The 14,785-nt window shown below is 35.0% G+C and overlaps 1 protein-coding gene across 2 annotated transcripts in view; it reads right to left on the bottom strand.

Moving 5' to 3' along the window:
• The window catches only part of gse1a (Gse1 coiled-coil protein a), a 40,885-nt gene that overhangs the window by 6,171 nt on the left and 19,929 nt on the right, over nt 1-14,785 (bottom strand). For both annotated transcript variants that reach the window (XM_048158904.1, XM_048158903.1), the window contains exons 4-11: nt 12,217-12,380; nt 11,928-12,128; nt 11,191-11,358; nt 8,666-8,994; nt 3,119-3,428; nt 1,491-1,984; nt 613-725; nt 164-437 (exon numbers count right to left, since the gene is read on the bottom strand). In XM_048158904.1, coding sequence (XP_048014861.1) covers nt 164-437; nt 613-725; nt 1,491-1,984; nt 3,119-3,428; nt 8,666-8,994; nt 11,191-11,358; nt 11,928-12,128; nt 12,217-12,380 — 2,053 coding nt within the window. The remainder of the gene's footprint in view (nt 1-163; nt 438-612; nt 726-1,490; nt 1,985-3,118; nt 3,429-8,665; nt 8,995-11,190; nt 11,359-11,927; nt 12,129-12,216; nt 12,381-14,785) is intronic.

The raw sequence follows: 14,785 nt of genomic DNA, 5'->3' as shown, positions 1-14,785 counted from the left end.
TAATATTTTTTCTTTTTTTATTTAATTTTTGTTTTTATTAATATTTATGTCCAAATGATTATATTATTATTAGGTAAAGTTCTCCAGCATCTTCAACACTGGTTGTGTGACTGTGACAGTATTTGTACAAAATTCGGTGTGTTGGTGTCTGCACTGTACATACTTCTTCTTTCATCCAGACTGACATGGTTCAGGTCGAACATGCTGAGGAAGTGTTTCTTGTCGTCGAGTTCAGCAGTGCAGTCCATCTCCTCTGGGGTGAAGCGTGTGGTGAGGGGAGGCTGGGGAGGAGATGGAGTCTTCCGTTTACTCTGCACCATTGAGGGTGAAGGGATTCTCTCCTGCATCATCCTCCTCCTCTTCCTCCTCTTCATCTCCAGGAGCTCATCTCGCTTAGAGAGAGTCGTCAGTCCAAACAAACCCAAAAACTCTGTCTTCTGCAGAGAGAAAAGAAACAGACAGTCACTAGCTATGTTTCCATCCACCTATTTTTATGTGCATTTCAGGATATTGCATAAAAAAACAAAAAAAAAACAACACTGGATGGAAATGACAAGATGCACATAAATTCTAAAAATGCACAAGTCCCCCTAATGAAATGTGTCACTGTACCTCTGTAGATGCATCTAGTTTGAGAGGAGGCTGCTGAGCGACTCTTCTCAGATGAGCTCGAACTTCCTCCTCATCGCTCTCATCATAAGAGTCATCTAATTCAAAGTAATAACCTGAAAAAGGCAGAAGATTATTACATAAGTGAAAGACACAAAATGGATGAAAGAAGAAATCTGACTGCATATGTATCCTTTGATGCAAAGCTGAATTTTCAGCATCATTAATCCAGTCTTCAGTGTCACATGATCCTTCAGAAATCATTCTAATATGCTGATTTGATGCTCAAGAAACATTTCTGATTATTATCAATGTTGAAAATCGTTGTGTACGATTTTTTATTCATGATTCTTTGATGAATAGAAAGTTTAAAAGAACAGCATTTATTTGAAATACAATCTTTTGTAACATTATAAATGTATTCACTGTCACTTGATCAATAAATAAAAAAATTCTAACTTGACCTCAGTAACGTTAACGGTAGTGTTTAATGTTACACAAGCTGTAATACTGGCCAAAATAAATATGGTTTTGTGATTTTTTAAATATAATCAAATAATAAAGCACAATTTTTATGCAAACTTTTATAATATTTTTAGTAAATTCTTATATATTTTATATAACATGTTTAGAATATTAGAATATTTAGAATATTATAATATATCAAATATTTAAATAGATGGATATTATATATAATATTTGGATGGATGGATGGACAGACAGACAGACAGACAGATGGACAGATAGATAGATAGATAGATAGATAGATAGATAGATAGATAGATAGATAGATAGATAGATAGATAGATAGAAACAAACAAACAAACAAACAAAACAAATAAATAAGACATTTTGACATTTTCCACTCTACCACTTCATACCTTTCTCTCTGGCTTCCCTGCGTTTCTTCTCCTCCAGGTCTAATTTGCTGACCAGCCTCCTGTGCTGCTGGAGAGCCTGATCATACACCATCATGGTGTCTGTCCTTTCTAGAGCCAGACCCTGGGGCTGCCTGTTGTCCGCAGGTCCAGACTGGGTGAAGGCGGCCCTCTGCTGGATCAGAAAGCTCCGGGTGGATTTCTCCAGATCCGCCAGGTATTTTCCAGGCTCCAGAAGATTGTTCACCCGCATGGAAGAGGGCTTGACTTCTTCTTCAAGAGGTTTTGGTCTGGTGTGGCCTGAGAAAGGATGGATGTGGGATAGAGGCCGGTCTGAGGGCGAGTTGAGGAGGGAGACGGGGTTCCAAAGGCTGCTGGGAGTGGAAGAAGAGGGGTGATGGTCCCGAGGAAGAGGTTTAGGAATGATGAGAGGAGGTGGTGCACCCAAGGGTTGAGGTAAGTCTCTGACACCCACATCATTATGGTGTGTGCCGTACCTGAAACAGAAGAAAACATTTCTAGAGTGCACCAGAAGAGGGCAGTATGATAACACACAATGGCAGCAGTGATACTGACAAAAATGATATCTTGATATTTTCTGGGATTTTGTCAATCACAAGATTAGATAATAATTTCCTGAGTGTGTTTTATGCTGGTACCTTGGCAGAACTCCCAAAGCTTTTCATATTCTTCATATTTTCATATTCTGTGTGATGGTCAGTTCACAGCAGAGGCACAAATGAACTTTTACATAACAAGGCAATATCTGGCCCCTTAAACTGATTTGCAGGGGAGTTTTTCTACCCTTATTAGATGTATGTATCATCTTTTAAGTCAAATTCTTATGTTTAATCAAGAAATTAAATTAGAATAATAAGACACTATAGGCTGTTGCTAATCAAATGAAATAAACAAAATCAATTTTTCACTGCAGAAGTGGCACAGAAGCTGTGTTTAAAGCACCATTTACATGTATTTACACTGCAATTACAAATGTATAAATAATGCTATTGGATTAATCTTTTAAAAACAATATTTTGAATATTAAATTATGAAATAAGCCTAGGAAAAAATAATGATAATTTAAACATGATATATAGTATGATATATAATATAAATATTGCTATAAGCCAGAATATTAATTCAATTAAATACATAAAATTAAATAGAAATACATTTTATATATTATATTAAATAAATAAATATTTTTATTTTCTGTACCTCCAGAGCTCTCTGCCAGGCAAACAAATAAATAAATAAATAAGAAGCTAAAACCGCCAATAGGTGGCAGAAAGTCGATGTCTTAATGAGGGAGTCATTGAATCATTCATTAAACCGATTCGTTCAAATGGCTGATTCATTCAGGAACAAAGCAGTCTTTATGAATGGATCACTGAATCATTGATTCGTTCAAAAACTCTGATTCATTCAGTAATTAAACGCTGCTGTGTGTTGCTCGGAGATGGAAAATGGTTCTGCTGTGTCTTCATTTGGAACTATATCTTATTGTTTGTTTTTGGCAAAGTGAGTGACATACTCGATAATGTCAACAACAATACTTGCGGCATTATCGTAGACTATACATATCAAGAGGTTTTGATTTTTGGCTGGAGTTTCCCTTCAGCACCCACCTGTGTGTCTCTCTCTGTGGTTCGACTGGTTCTGCGGTCCGAACAACATCCTGGTGCCTCTCTTGCTGTTGAAACTCCTGGCCGTGTCTGTCCGCTTTCTCCACCTTCAGTGCTGCTCTCTGTCTGGCAAGCCATCTGTCCTCCTCCTCCTGCCGCTGGAGCATCATGGGAGTTACCATGAGCCTGTGGCTTTTCCCAAACTGGCTGATTGAAGAGAGGCCAAGGCCTGAGGTGGAGATGGACGAAGGACCTCCTGAGGATGAGTATGGAGCAGACTGTGGCATGAGCAGCGATGCTTCTTTGGTTTTGTCTGTATTGATAGATGAGAAATGAATAAACATATTATTCTCCAAGTGGAACAATTTAAAATATTTTATTAATATCTACTAAATATACTAGAAGAACCAAAAATGGGAACGTCTTACATGATAAAGTGATATCGAGGAACACCTTTTATCTTCAGAGACAATGTTATTTTTTATTAGTATTTTAAACTAGCTTTTATTTTTATATTTTCAATTTTCATTTTAAGTTTTAGTAATTTTGCTGTCTTTTTTATGTTGTTAGTTTTTAATAGTTTTTGTTTTTTATTTCTATTTAGCTTTTTTATTTCATTTTTAGTAATTTTAGTACTATTAGTTTTTGTTTCTTTTTTAAAAATATTTCTAGTTAGCTTTACTAAAACTAAAATAAAAAATAAATTAGTTTTAGTACTATAAATTAATCTAATTTATTTTAGTTAGCTTCCAAGGCAACAAACAACTTTATTTAACAACATTTTTTTAATTTTGAAAAGAAAAATCTATTTATCTTTAATTATTTTTTATATTCTTAATAAATAAATAAGCTTAAGTTGAAAACTAAAACAAATAAAAACTGAAAGTTATCATTTTTTATTACTTTTTAAATATTTATATTAAGCTTTAATTTATTTTTTATTTCAGTTTTAGTTTTACTAATTTTCGTACATAAATTTATTTCAGTTAGTTGCCAAAGCAACATTTCTAATTGCATTTTTTTTTAAATTTCCAAATAAAGTTTTTACTTTTTAGTTTCTTTAAAAAATTCTATTTAGCTTTACTAAAACAAAAACTGAAATAAAAATAAAAGCTAAACAAATATTGTTAAATAAAATAAGTTGATAGTTGCCTTGGTTTTCAACTTTTTATCTTTTATTTCAGTTTTGGTTAGTAATGTTAGTACTTAAACATATCTATTTCAACTAAGCTGCCAAGGCAACATTTCTAATTTCCATGTAATTTTTTTTTTCAAGTTTAAGTTCAGTTAACGAAAAATATTTATTTTTATACAGTATAAGTTTTAGTTTTGGTGAACAATAACAACACTGTTTAGAAATGATTCTCAAATGCAAATGCAAATACAGCTGAAATGTGCGCTGAGATACTGAGCAAATCCGTAAGCAGAAAAGTTCTCCAGGTGTTTGAGAGATGAAGGGTTTAGAAAGAGACCATCTTAATGGATCCTGAAACCATTTAGCTGAGGTTGTTTTCATCATGGATCATGGGATTCACATGAATGGTCTCATTCATTTGCTATTATACAATTATGGAGAGCAACCATAAAACCTTCTGACTTCCATGAGATTGCCGCCAAACCATGTTTAACAGCTGGCAGTGGTCATAATGGGTTTGAAGGAATCCTTTGGGTTTCTCCAAACATAGACCTATCCAGATTCATCAGGCTATATTAATTATGAATTACCCATGAGCAATGCAAAAAGGGCTATTTCAGGTAATATTTCTCAGAGTGAACTATCAATCGTAATTTAAATTTGGAATATTCATAACGCCAGCTGTAGTACTATAAGTAACTTAAGTCGAGAAGTAAATAACATGGATGATATCTTAAAATAGCTGTACAGCTGCATGATATTAAATGGATGAAAACATATTAATATACACTACTACTGTTCAAAAGTTTAGGATCAGCTTTGAGGTTTTAAAGAAAAACTGACACTTTTATTCATCAAGGATCATGCGAGTAAAATTCAGTTTTGCATCAGAGAAATAAATCACATTTTAAAATAAATTCAAATAGAAAACAGTCATTTTAATAATAGTCATTGTAATAATATTTCACAATATTTCTGTTTTTACTATTTTTGATTGAATAAATGCAGCCTTGGTGAGAATAAGAGACATTCAAAAATATTACAGACCACAAAATTTTGAACGTTATTGTACACTTTCCATTATACTATAACTTGAATATGTATATATTATAATAATATTCAAAATATTTCTAGGCTTTGACATTATTATAACACAACTGCACAATTAACCTTTTCATCCTAATTAGAGGATAGAGGAATAAAAGTCCAGATGGAAAAATGGATAAAGGGATAATTCACCCAAAACAATTTATTTACTCACTTTTGCATCGTTCCATTCTTTCATCATCACGGGTCATATTCATATCCTGTGAAATGCTAAAAGTTTGAATGTCTTAAATTTTAATCTGTTCCTCAAACAAATAAATGCATTTGTCTTGTAATATAGTGCACATGAACTACTTTTATGATACTTTTATGTCCTTTTTGGAGCTTGAATGTTTTGAACCCCATTGACTTTTTTTTGTATGGACAAAAACAGCCAAAATATTCTTCAAAAACGGCTCCTTTCTAGTCTTGAGTTTTCTTCTGGGTACAAACATGTCACAATATTCTTCATTTAAATAATTCCCGCCAAAGGCATACTGTATGCATAATTAAGTGGTTAAGTTAGTTAGTAGTGTGTTAAAACTCATGGTGATGGTAAGCGACATATCATTTTCTAAAAACGCTTGAAGTGGCTGACCTATCACAACACACTGGTCCAGCCGACCAATCAGAGCGCATTGAGCTTTTCAGAAGGGGGGGTTTCATAGTGACATGAACTAAACAGGACCGGGTTTCCCAATAACGATGTATCTTAGCACTTAAGAGCGATCTCTACGTGCGAGGTTACGAATGCTCAATTAAACGTGCATTTCCCAAAAAAGCACTTAACATGAACGGGCGAGAACGTGTTCTATGTGCAACTTAAGAGTTGCTGTCTGTTTCTCAAGTGCTGAAATATTACTTTATAGAATCATATCGTTCTACATTTAACCTTAATCGTCACCTGATGTGGATTAGAAAATGTTTTTAAATAAATAAATAAATAAATAAAGATAGCCTACCTTTCAAAAATATTAAATTACTGTTCTTCTGGAGGAGGTAGAGCGAAACAAAGATGTCATATAAACTGTTCAAGGTGTCTGAATAAATTTTGGTTTGACTGTATATATATATATATATATATATATATATATATATATATATATATATATATATATATATATATATATATATATATATACTTATACTTGAACAGTTTATTCACTATAGTTTAAAAGAAATGGTAATAAAATATGACAAGATCTCAGAAAAAAAATTATCTTAATCATGTCAGATAACACTTAAGCAAAACATGGTCAGGTCAAAGTGTCTAAATAACTTTTGGTTACAAATTTTTAGCAATTATACGGGTATAATTTTTGGGTATAATATGTCACAGTTTACTTTATTTTGCTATCCTCACTTACATAAATGAACTATAGTGTCCTGAACACACTAGTAAAAAAATATCAAAAATATAAAAAATGTCTGAATAATTTTTGTTTTGACTGTATGTGTGTGTGTGTGTGTCATATCAATCAAACTGTGATTCAATGTTTTTGATGTCCATGTGTTTGCTGAACCACCCAAGGCCTAAGCCCCTATGAAATACTACAGGAATTCTTAAGAGAAATACAGCCACAACCTTAGCTATGTTATACACATTGCACTTGAATAAAGGTGTAATCTGCTGGTTGTCCTCATATAGACTATAAAAAAACATGGATGAAGTGTCCGTGACGTCACCAGTAGATATGGAGAGCATTTTTGAAGCGAAAATGAGGCCACTGCCATCTTAGCAGCCCGTCACAGTGCGTCGCTCCCGGATAACTGAAAATGGGCAAAGAGGCGGGACGTGGTTGGAACTGAGGTGCCTGGTTGCTGAAACCACACCCACCTAGCTCGACGTGATCATGTTAGCAGGCAAAGGAGCTATCTATCTTAGATACTATCTAAAATATTAATAAAGATGACAAGTTATATCATTTGAAAGTTCTAAATGTTTACTGTCAAATATACAGTGTCTTTTTTACGATATAGATGCTCCAGCACCAGTAATTGTAATTTGTAAGTCGGGTGTGCAAATAACAACATGAAAAATCAAACGGGACTTCATACCTTTATAATGAAATAGCGATCGCGAGATGAATCCAATCCGTGGCACTTGGGTAAAATGTACACTAGCGTCCATTGATAAACAAAAAACAGCACTTTTTGTCCACAAAAGCATTAAATCTATGAAATATTGATATATTATCCATTGTTTGCATCACATTTCTTCTGACTGATCTGCTCTCCATCATCATTCTTCAAGAAATTATGCAACCTGAGCCACGTTTATGTTGTAAAACTGTATATGATCATATATCTCATAAACAAATGAGCCTGTGTCCAAAGTATAATTTTTCAAAATGCAGCAGTTTTAGTTATAACATCCAAGCAGTGCTGTCAGAGTTTTATATCCTCCCGCCATTGTCATTGTAGTAAATCTCAGGAACAAAACTTTTAGCCAATGCCACGATCCAACAACGTGAGTTCTGTTTATCTTTCGCATGCGTGCACATCTACCCAGACGCACGTCTCGAGTCTCGACCATTAATACAGCAAGCCATATTATTTTTTATTGTATATATTATTATTTTATAATTGTATAAGAAGCACAAATACATCATAGATGCCAAATTCAGCGGCTGGAATTAGCTAAGGTAACATGACGGCTCACAGACAGCAGCGGCAAACCTGTCACTCAAGTGAACACGCCCTTAATTATGCAGCACTTTAAGGCTTAATATAATTTAAACGGATGAGTTATAAAAAAAATGTACCCCCCTCAGAGTTGTCATGAAGGGCAAAGTTAGCTGTATAGATCAAAACCACAATTTGATCCAGGCTGGCAACATGTTTTTTTTCTGTTGTAAAGTTGGCCATTTTAACATGGGACTCAATGAGATTCTGCTCTCTTTTGGAGCCTGTCTTTAGCGACCAGTCGGTGAATCGCAGTTTAAGTCACTTCTGTATTGGCTTTAAGAGAAACTAGGGGAGGTTGCCGCTTGGTTGTCCTGTAGGTGACCTCATAATTCTGGCTTCTTTCTGTCCACTTAGGGCTTTACGATTACTCCAGAGCACTCATAGATCTACAATGATTTTCAAGTGCTACTTAAGTAACAGACCATAATATTAAGAATAGTCGTACAATCGTTTTTATGAACTTCTTCGGCTTACGATGCTTTTGGGAAGCAGACTGGGAAGAGAGGAGCTGCAAAAATGTGTGAAAAATAATGTGTTTTTGAACATTCAAGCATGAAAACCTATTCTAGTACACCCCAAAAACAAAATCAGGACTTTGTAAATATTGTGTTGCTGGATCAGGGCGGTTTTCAACATCATACCTGGTCTGTTAGCAGCGAGTCTTTCCTCGAGCTTGGCTCTTTCCTTCATGGGCTGCCGGTGTGCGTACAGATGAGACTGCGAGTGAGAGATCAAGTGTTGGTTCGCCGGCGGCTCGTGGCTCAGGTGGCGTTTCTCCATCGCCTTGACCACCTGGATCTCTTTCCCTCGCTCTTTCTTAATCTCGACCTCTCTTTCCTTCTCTCGGTCTCTGTCCTTCTCTCTCTGCACCTCCTGTTCCCACTGCCTTTCTCGTTCAATTTCACGCGTTCTCTCTTTCTCTCGTTCTCTTTCCCTCTCCTGCTGGCGAAGTTCCTCTTCCATCTGCAGCCTGCGGAGGGTCGAAACACACACGCACACAAATGGTGTGAGATGCAACACTCTCAACAGGAACAAGAAGAATACAGTCAGCGAGAGGCCGCAAGAACACAGGAGAGTGTTGATGATGTTTGGTTCAGAGTTCGGGGAAGATGGCGAGAGCATATTTGTGTTTATGATATATAGGAGAATATCTTATGCTGATGACTGAATGATCGTATTTACACACAAACACCTGCAAAATTCGGAATTACCAAGGGGAATGCCATTTAAAAAAAATCATTGAGTTTAACTGTATGCAAATTAGCATCTCTGTGACATGGCAACTGGAGTGCATTCACCTGATTTGCATATGTAATGCAGCATATATAACTATATTTGCATATATGTGCACTTGCAAGGCAGTAATGAATTGTGGTAAGGTATTTGGTAAAATGTTGGTTAAAAAAAAGTTTCAAATATAGATAATTAGGGTGGAGAAAAAGACAGCAGATTCATAGTAACATTCAATATAGATGGAAAAATAGATAATAGGCAAAAAGAGAAATGACCAATCAATATTACAAAGACATCATTGTGGTCAGTTAGATTTCGAATGCCAAAATTTCTGGCAGTGTCGAATGTCAGATATGGGATATTTCTTGATATCTTCAACTTTCAACCCTCTGCTGAAAAACTAAATAAATAAAATAAAATAAACCAGCCTAAGATGGTTTGCTGGGCTTATCTAGTTTATGCTGGTCTCTACACTTGGCCAAGTTGGTCTTCAGCTGGTCTCTGAGCCTGACACAATGAAATGTGGCCAAAAGTTCTCTGAACCAGCCAACAGGCCAGTCTGACCCGGCTGGGAGACCAGCTAAGACTGGTAAACTAGTTTAGGATGGTTTTCAGCTGGCTTATTATTGCAATTGTTTATAAAATGGATTTATAATCATCTAATAAAGAAATTTTGATTCACTTGTGCATTGTATTTGATTAAAAGTGAATGTTCGTCTGGCTGGGTGCTGCAATGTTTGTGAGATAAAATTTCTTGTTCGTAAAAATGTTATCCTCAATTTCCAAGTTAAATTTCTTAAAGTGGCAATCTAATGTATTTTTCAGAAAAGTTGGAAATTCTGGCTACTGATTTTAACTCTATTACTACAGTAAGAATTGCTATCAATAATTACAGTAAATTAAATTAAACATGAATCTATTAACAGAATAATATATTAATCTATACATTTTAGGTAATATATTGATATGTAAAATTTAATATTTAAATGTTTTTAAATTACATAAAACAAATATATAGTAAATTAAATTGAATAAAAATACATAATAAAAAGTCAAGGCAATAAAATTATCTACAAAAGAAAGTTTGAATGGAGTCTGGAGTCGTGTCGTTAATCAGTTGGTGAAGATGATGAATAACAGAATAAATTGTAAATATTTATAATTTATATATTATATTATAATAAATTATATTTTAATACATTGCTCACCTTGCAACCACCATAATTATTAACTCCATCTTGGAAATCTATATAATTATCAAAATGAATCTATTTAAAAATAACAAAAAAAAAACTGGTATAAATATAGAATAAATATATTATATTTAATATATTTAATAAAAGGTACTATTACTATATCTAAAACAGCCAGATAGATTGGGTAGAAAATGGTTATATATTGCACAGTATAAACATACACATGAATATGTTTAAATTAATTAAATATTTAATTATATGAAATTAATTTGATTGAATTAATCTATCTATCTATCTATCTATCTATCTATCTATCTATCTATCTATCTATATCTATCTATCTATCTATATCTATCTATCTATCTATCTATCTATCTATCTATATCTATATATATATATATATATATATAAAATATACAAAAAGTAAAATAAGAACATATAAGAACAGTATAATACAATTTATATATCAAATCATTTAATATTTAATTGAATATTTAAATATTATTAAGTATTACATACAATTTTAAATTCAATTAAAATAATAAAATAATAAAAGTTTAAGGCAGTAAAATCATCTACAAAAAAGTCTGAATAAAGCCTAGAGAAAATGACAAATAACAGAACAAATCATAAGGGATTTCAATACAATGCTTGACTTGCAACAATTTTAGTTATTAATTTCAACTTGAACATCCATTATATGTGTAGTGTTTGTGTGTGTGTGTGTGTGTGTGTACCTCTCAGAGTGCAGCGCTGACAGCGACTGGTGTGCGATGTCAGGAGGGTAAAAGATGCCTGGCATGGGCAGGTGAACAGCAGATGGGTGGAGGGCCGGCAGGGCTCCCCCCTCTGGAAGCGGGTAGTAATGCGAACGGAGGGCGGACAGACTGTAGTAGTCCTCCATCCTGATCAGCCACAGGAAGCAGAAACAGAGAGCACAGCTAATTAGTGCCTCTATAAATAAATCGCTCGTTCATTAACCTCTGCTTTCTGGCTCTCCGACATGAACATCTCTGCCTATTTCTGTCACTGCTGTCTCACCTCCGCTCAGGCCCACAAAGAGACATGCTGAGGGGGTTATTTATACAGAATGAGAGGGAGATGACAAAAGAGGGTCAAATCGAGAATGTCCGTGTGGAATATATATGAAAGAACAGGATATTCCTTGCTCTATGCAGACAAACAAATAGTCCAATCCATCCAGATCAAATATTGAAACAAAACTACAAAATTAACTCGATCTCTTTATGAACATTTTGATGTGTCAGATTTTGGGTGAATAGACTCAAGATGAACAAAAGTCTTATGGGGTTGGAATGACATGAAAGGTGACCAAATTTTCATTTTTGGGTGAACTATCCCTTTAAGACATACTGTAATAAAAAAACTTTATCAATATGTTTTTTTGGTTTTTCCGGTCTAATATTGGAAGGTACTATATATTCAAAAGAACCACCAAAACTACACCACACACCTGTATGAAGCAAGCGAGGGGTGGGGCAAATATCCTGAGTGAAAGTATGTGAGAGTGTCTGCTGTGGTTCCTGGACTGAGCCCTAGAGGGAGCAAGGGCATGCGCAACTCTTCGGCAGAGGCATACGGACGAAAGCCATCGCGAAGATACTCCTCCTGCGGAGTCCCTGCTAGCAGCATATTAGGAACCTGCCTGGACAGGCTGAGAGAGAAAGAGAAGAACACCAAATAAGAAAAAGGACTACAAGTTTTAAGATGTGCAGGTGTGTAAGAATGTGTGGAGTACTGACTGAGTTTGAAGACGAGGGTCTTGAATGAGAGCACTCGGGGTCATGTTGAAAGGGTGGGCTGGACCCAGGTACGGCGGGAGGGAGAGGGAGGTCTTCTCCTGGGCTGGTAAAGGCCGATCTGGGGCCAAACGCTCTTGGCCGGACACTCTCAATGCTGAGTCAGCCTAAAAGGGGAAAAAACATTAATGGCAAGGGCATCAGGTTAATTTTCTTGCAGATCTTTTAATACCAGTGTACACAAATATTTGTTTATATTATATAATAATACAACACTTTTACATTTATTACAACACTTTATATTTCAACAAAATCCCAAAGTGCTACAATTTAAAGTGCCACATTTAAAAGCATCCACAGACTGTAGTGTCCTCAGATGGTTTGGGAGAGCATTCCACAGACTGGGAGCAGCTGAGCAGAAAACCCCATCTCCCATAGTACAGAGCTTGGTTCTAGGGGGTTTCAGAAGATATGTTGAAACAGAATGGAGGGTACGTGTAGAGCATTGTACTCAATCCTAAATAAGACAAGGAGCCAATGGAGCGATTTAAGGATGGGAGTGATATGATCATATTTGCGCACCCTCATCAGGATCCTAGCAGCACTGTTCTGAATGTACTGCAGCTTCTGGAGGCTTTTGCCAGGGATCCCGATGAGGAGCACATTGCAATAGATCTGCTATGCTGCTGCTGAATTGCTGCTGCTGCAGAGCAAGTACAGGAACTTGATAATGCCAATACATACGCAGATACGCTGCTGCGAGTCAGACATAGTACTGCTGCACAAATAGCAATAACAATAACCCATAGCAGATCAACAGGTGGAGCTGGGGATTTTAAGAGGAACTCATTTTAACTAACCAGCCATTAAAATGGAGCAACAAGCTTTGGCTGCATAAGTGACATGGACCACTCAGCTTGTGCCAAGTAGTTAATGCTGTATTACACTGCTTGCTTAAGCAATAGCGGCGCCATCTAGAGTTTCATGACTGAACTATGTATATAACAATTTTCCACCATCTCACTGAATGAAAAAGTCCGGTATTTGCACATTATTATTAAATACATAACTCCCAAAGTAAGTGAGTACAGGAGTGAGTGAGTTCGTGAGTGAGCGAATCAGTAAGTGAGTGATTGAGTGTGTAAGTGGGTGATTAAGTAAGTGAGTAAGTAATAAGGAAGTGAGTGAATAAGTAAGTATTGAGTGAGTGAATAAGTGAGTGTGTAAGTGGGTGATTAAGTAAGTAATAAGTAAGTAAAAATCTATTATAAAAAAAAAAAAAAAATCACTGCATACAATTCGAAGTAAAAAACTGTCAGAAACGTCTGCATCAACAGATATGAACACACATCACATATGCTGTACATAATGATTTAATACATAAGGTGCATATATTGCTGGCAAAGTGAGAATTAATGTAAATGGATCTATGCTGCATTCACGCAGTAGTGTTTGGGATGAATTGTGCATTGGGTCTGAAAAATAACAGGTCCAAGATAAAGAAAAAAAAAATCTTAATATGTACCTTTTTGAATTATGTTGGTTTTGAAAAATGTTTATATGTGGAGTAATGATCAAGCAAAAAGTAAAAAAAGGGTACACATTTAATAATTATTTTAAAAAAGGTTTTAAATATATTTTTCAACCTGAACCTACTTGACAAAAAAGAGCTGATATATTGTAAACATTCATATCATGTTTTTTTTTTCTTGCATGTTGGCTGCAAATTTTGACGAATGGTTTTAAAATATTTAATGCTTATTTTTTTCTAAAAAATAATAATAAAATATTATGCTAAACCACTTGACAAGGATTTTTTTTTCAAGAATTTTATCATTTTAACCTGGATTTTTTTTTTCTTCATTACACTGGCTGCAATAGCTATGTTTCCATCCACCTATTCTTATGCCAATTTTGGGATGTCTAATAAAAAAAAAAACACTAGGAAACGTAGATATGTCACCACATTCCACACTGCTTATAATTTATCTGGGATTAACAATTAATCCTGGGTATTCATTAGATGATGTTTCACAATGTAAATTCCTAAACCCTGGGTTATCATTCTTATTTACATATTTACAGTATTAGTATCACTGATTGGTCAAAAACAATGTGTGGTTAACACCGCAAAAGCTCTGTTCTAGGAGCAAAAAAACACAACCCCCCCCCCAAACATATTTCTCCTTCGACAGCCATTCAAACGTCTCTTTGCTTAACAGCCAAACTGTGTGTGAACAAACCATACTAAGCATCCAAACTAGTTTGACAACTAATTGGCTGCTGTGTGAACATAATCATATATAAACCTTCTATGTATTTACTTTAAAATCAACTCAATTCATTTTGTTATAATAATAAATAGGTGCTAAAGTCTATAAATGAAACAGCAAGTGTGTGTGTGGTCGAGACAGGCATAAAGAAGAGAGACAGCATGGCTTAAAGCTAACTGAATATCCAGAGCATTGGTCCCTCTATCCTGTCTCCCTCTCTCTGTCTGTCTCTCTCTCCAGGCAGAGCTACAGAAGACTCTTTGTGTAAACAAAGAGAGGGTAGTTTGATCAGGGGAAAG

Source organism: Megalobrama amblycephala, linkage group LG15 (assembly GCF_018812025.1).
Source record: "Megalobrama amblycephala isolate DHTTF-2021 linkage group LG15, ASM1881202v1, whole genome shotgun sequence".
In the NCBI taxonomy this organism is placed as follows: Eukaryota; Metazoa; Chordata; class Actinopteri; order Cypriniformes; family Xenocyprididae; genus Megalobrama; species Megalobrama amblycephala.
Note: the sequence above shows the minus strand (reverse complement) of the source record. Positions and strands in the feature narration are given on the sequence as shown.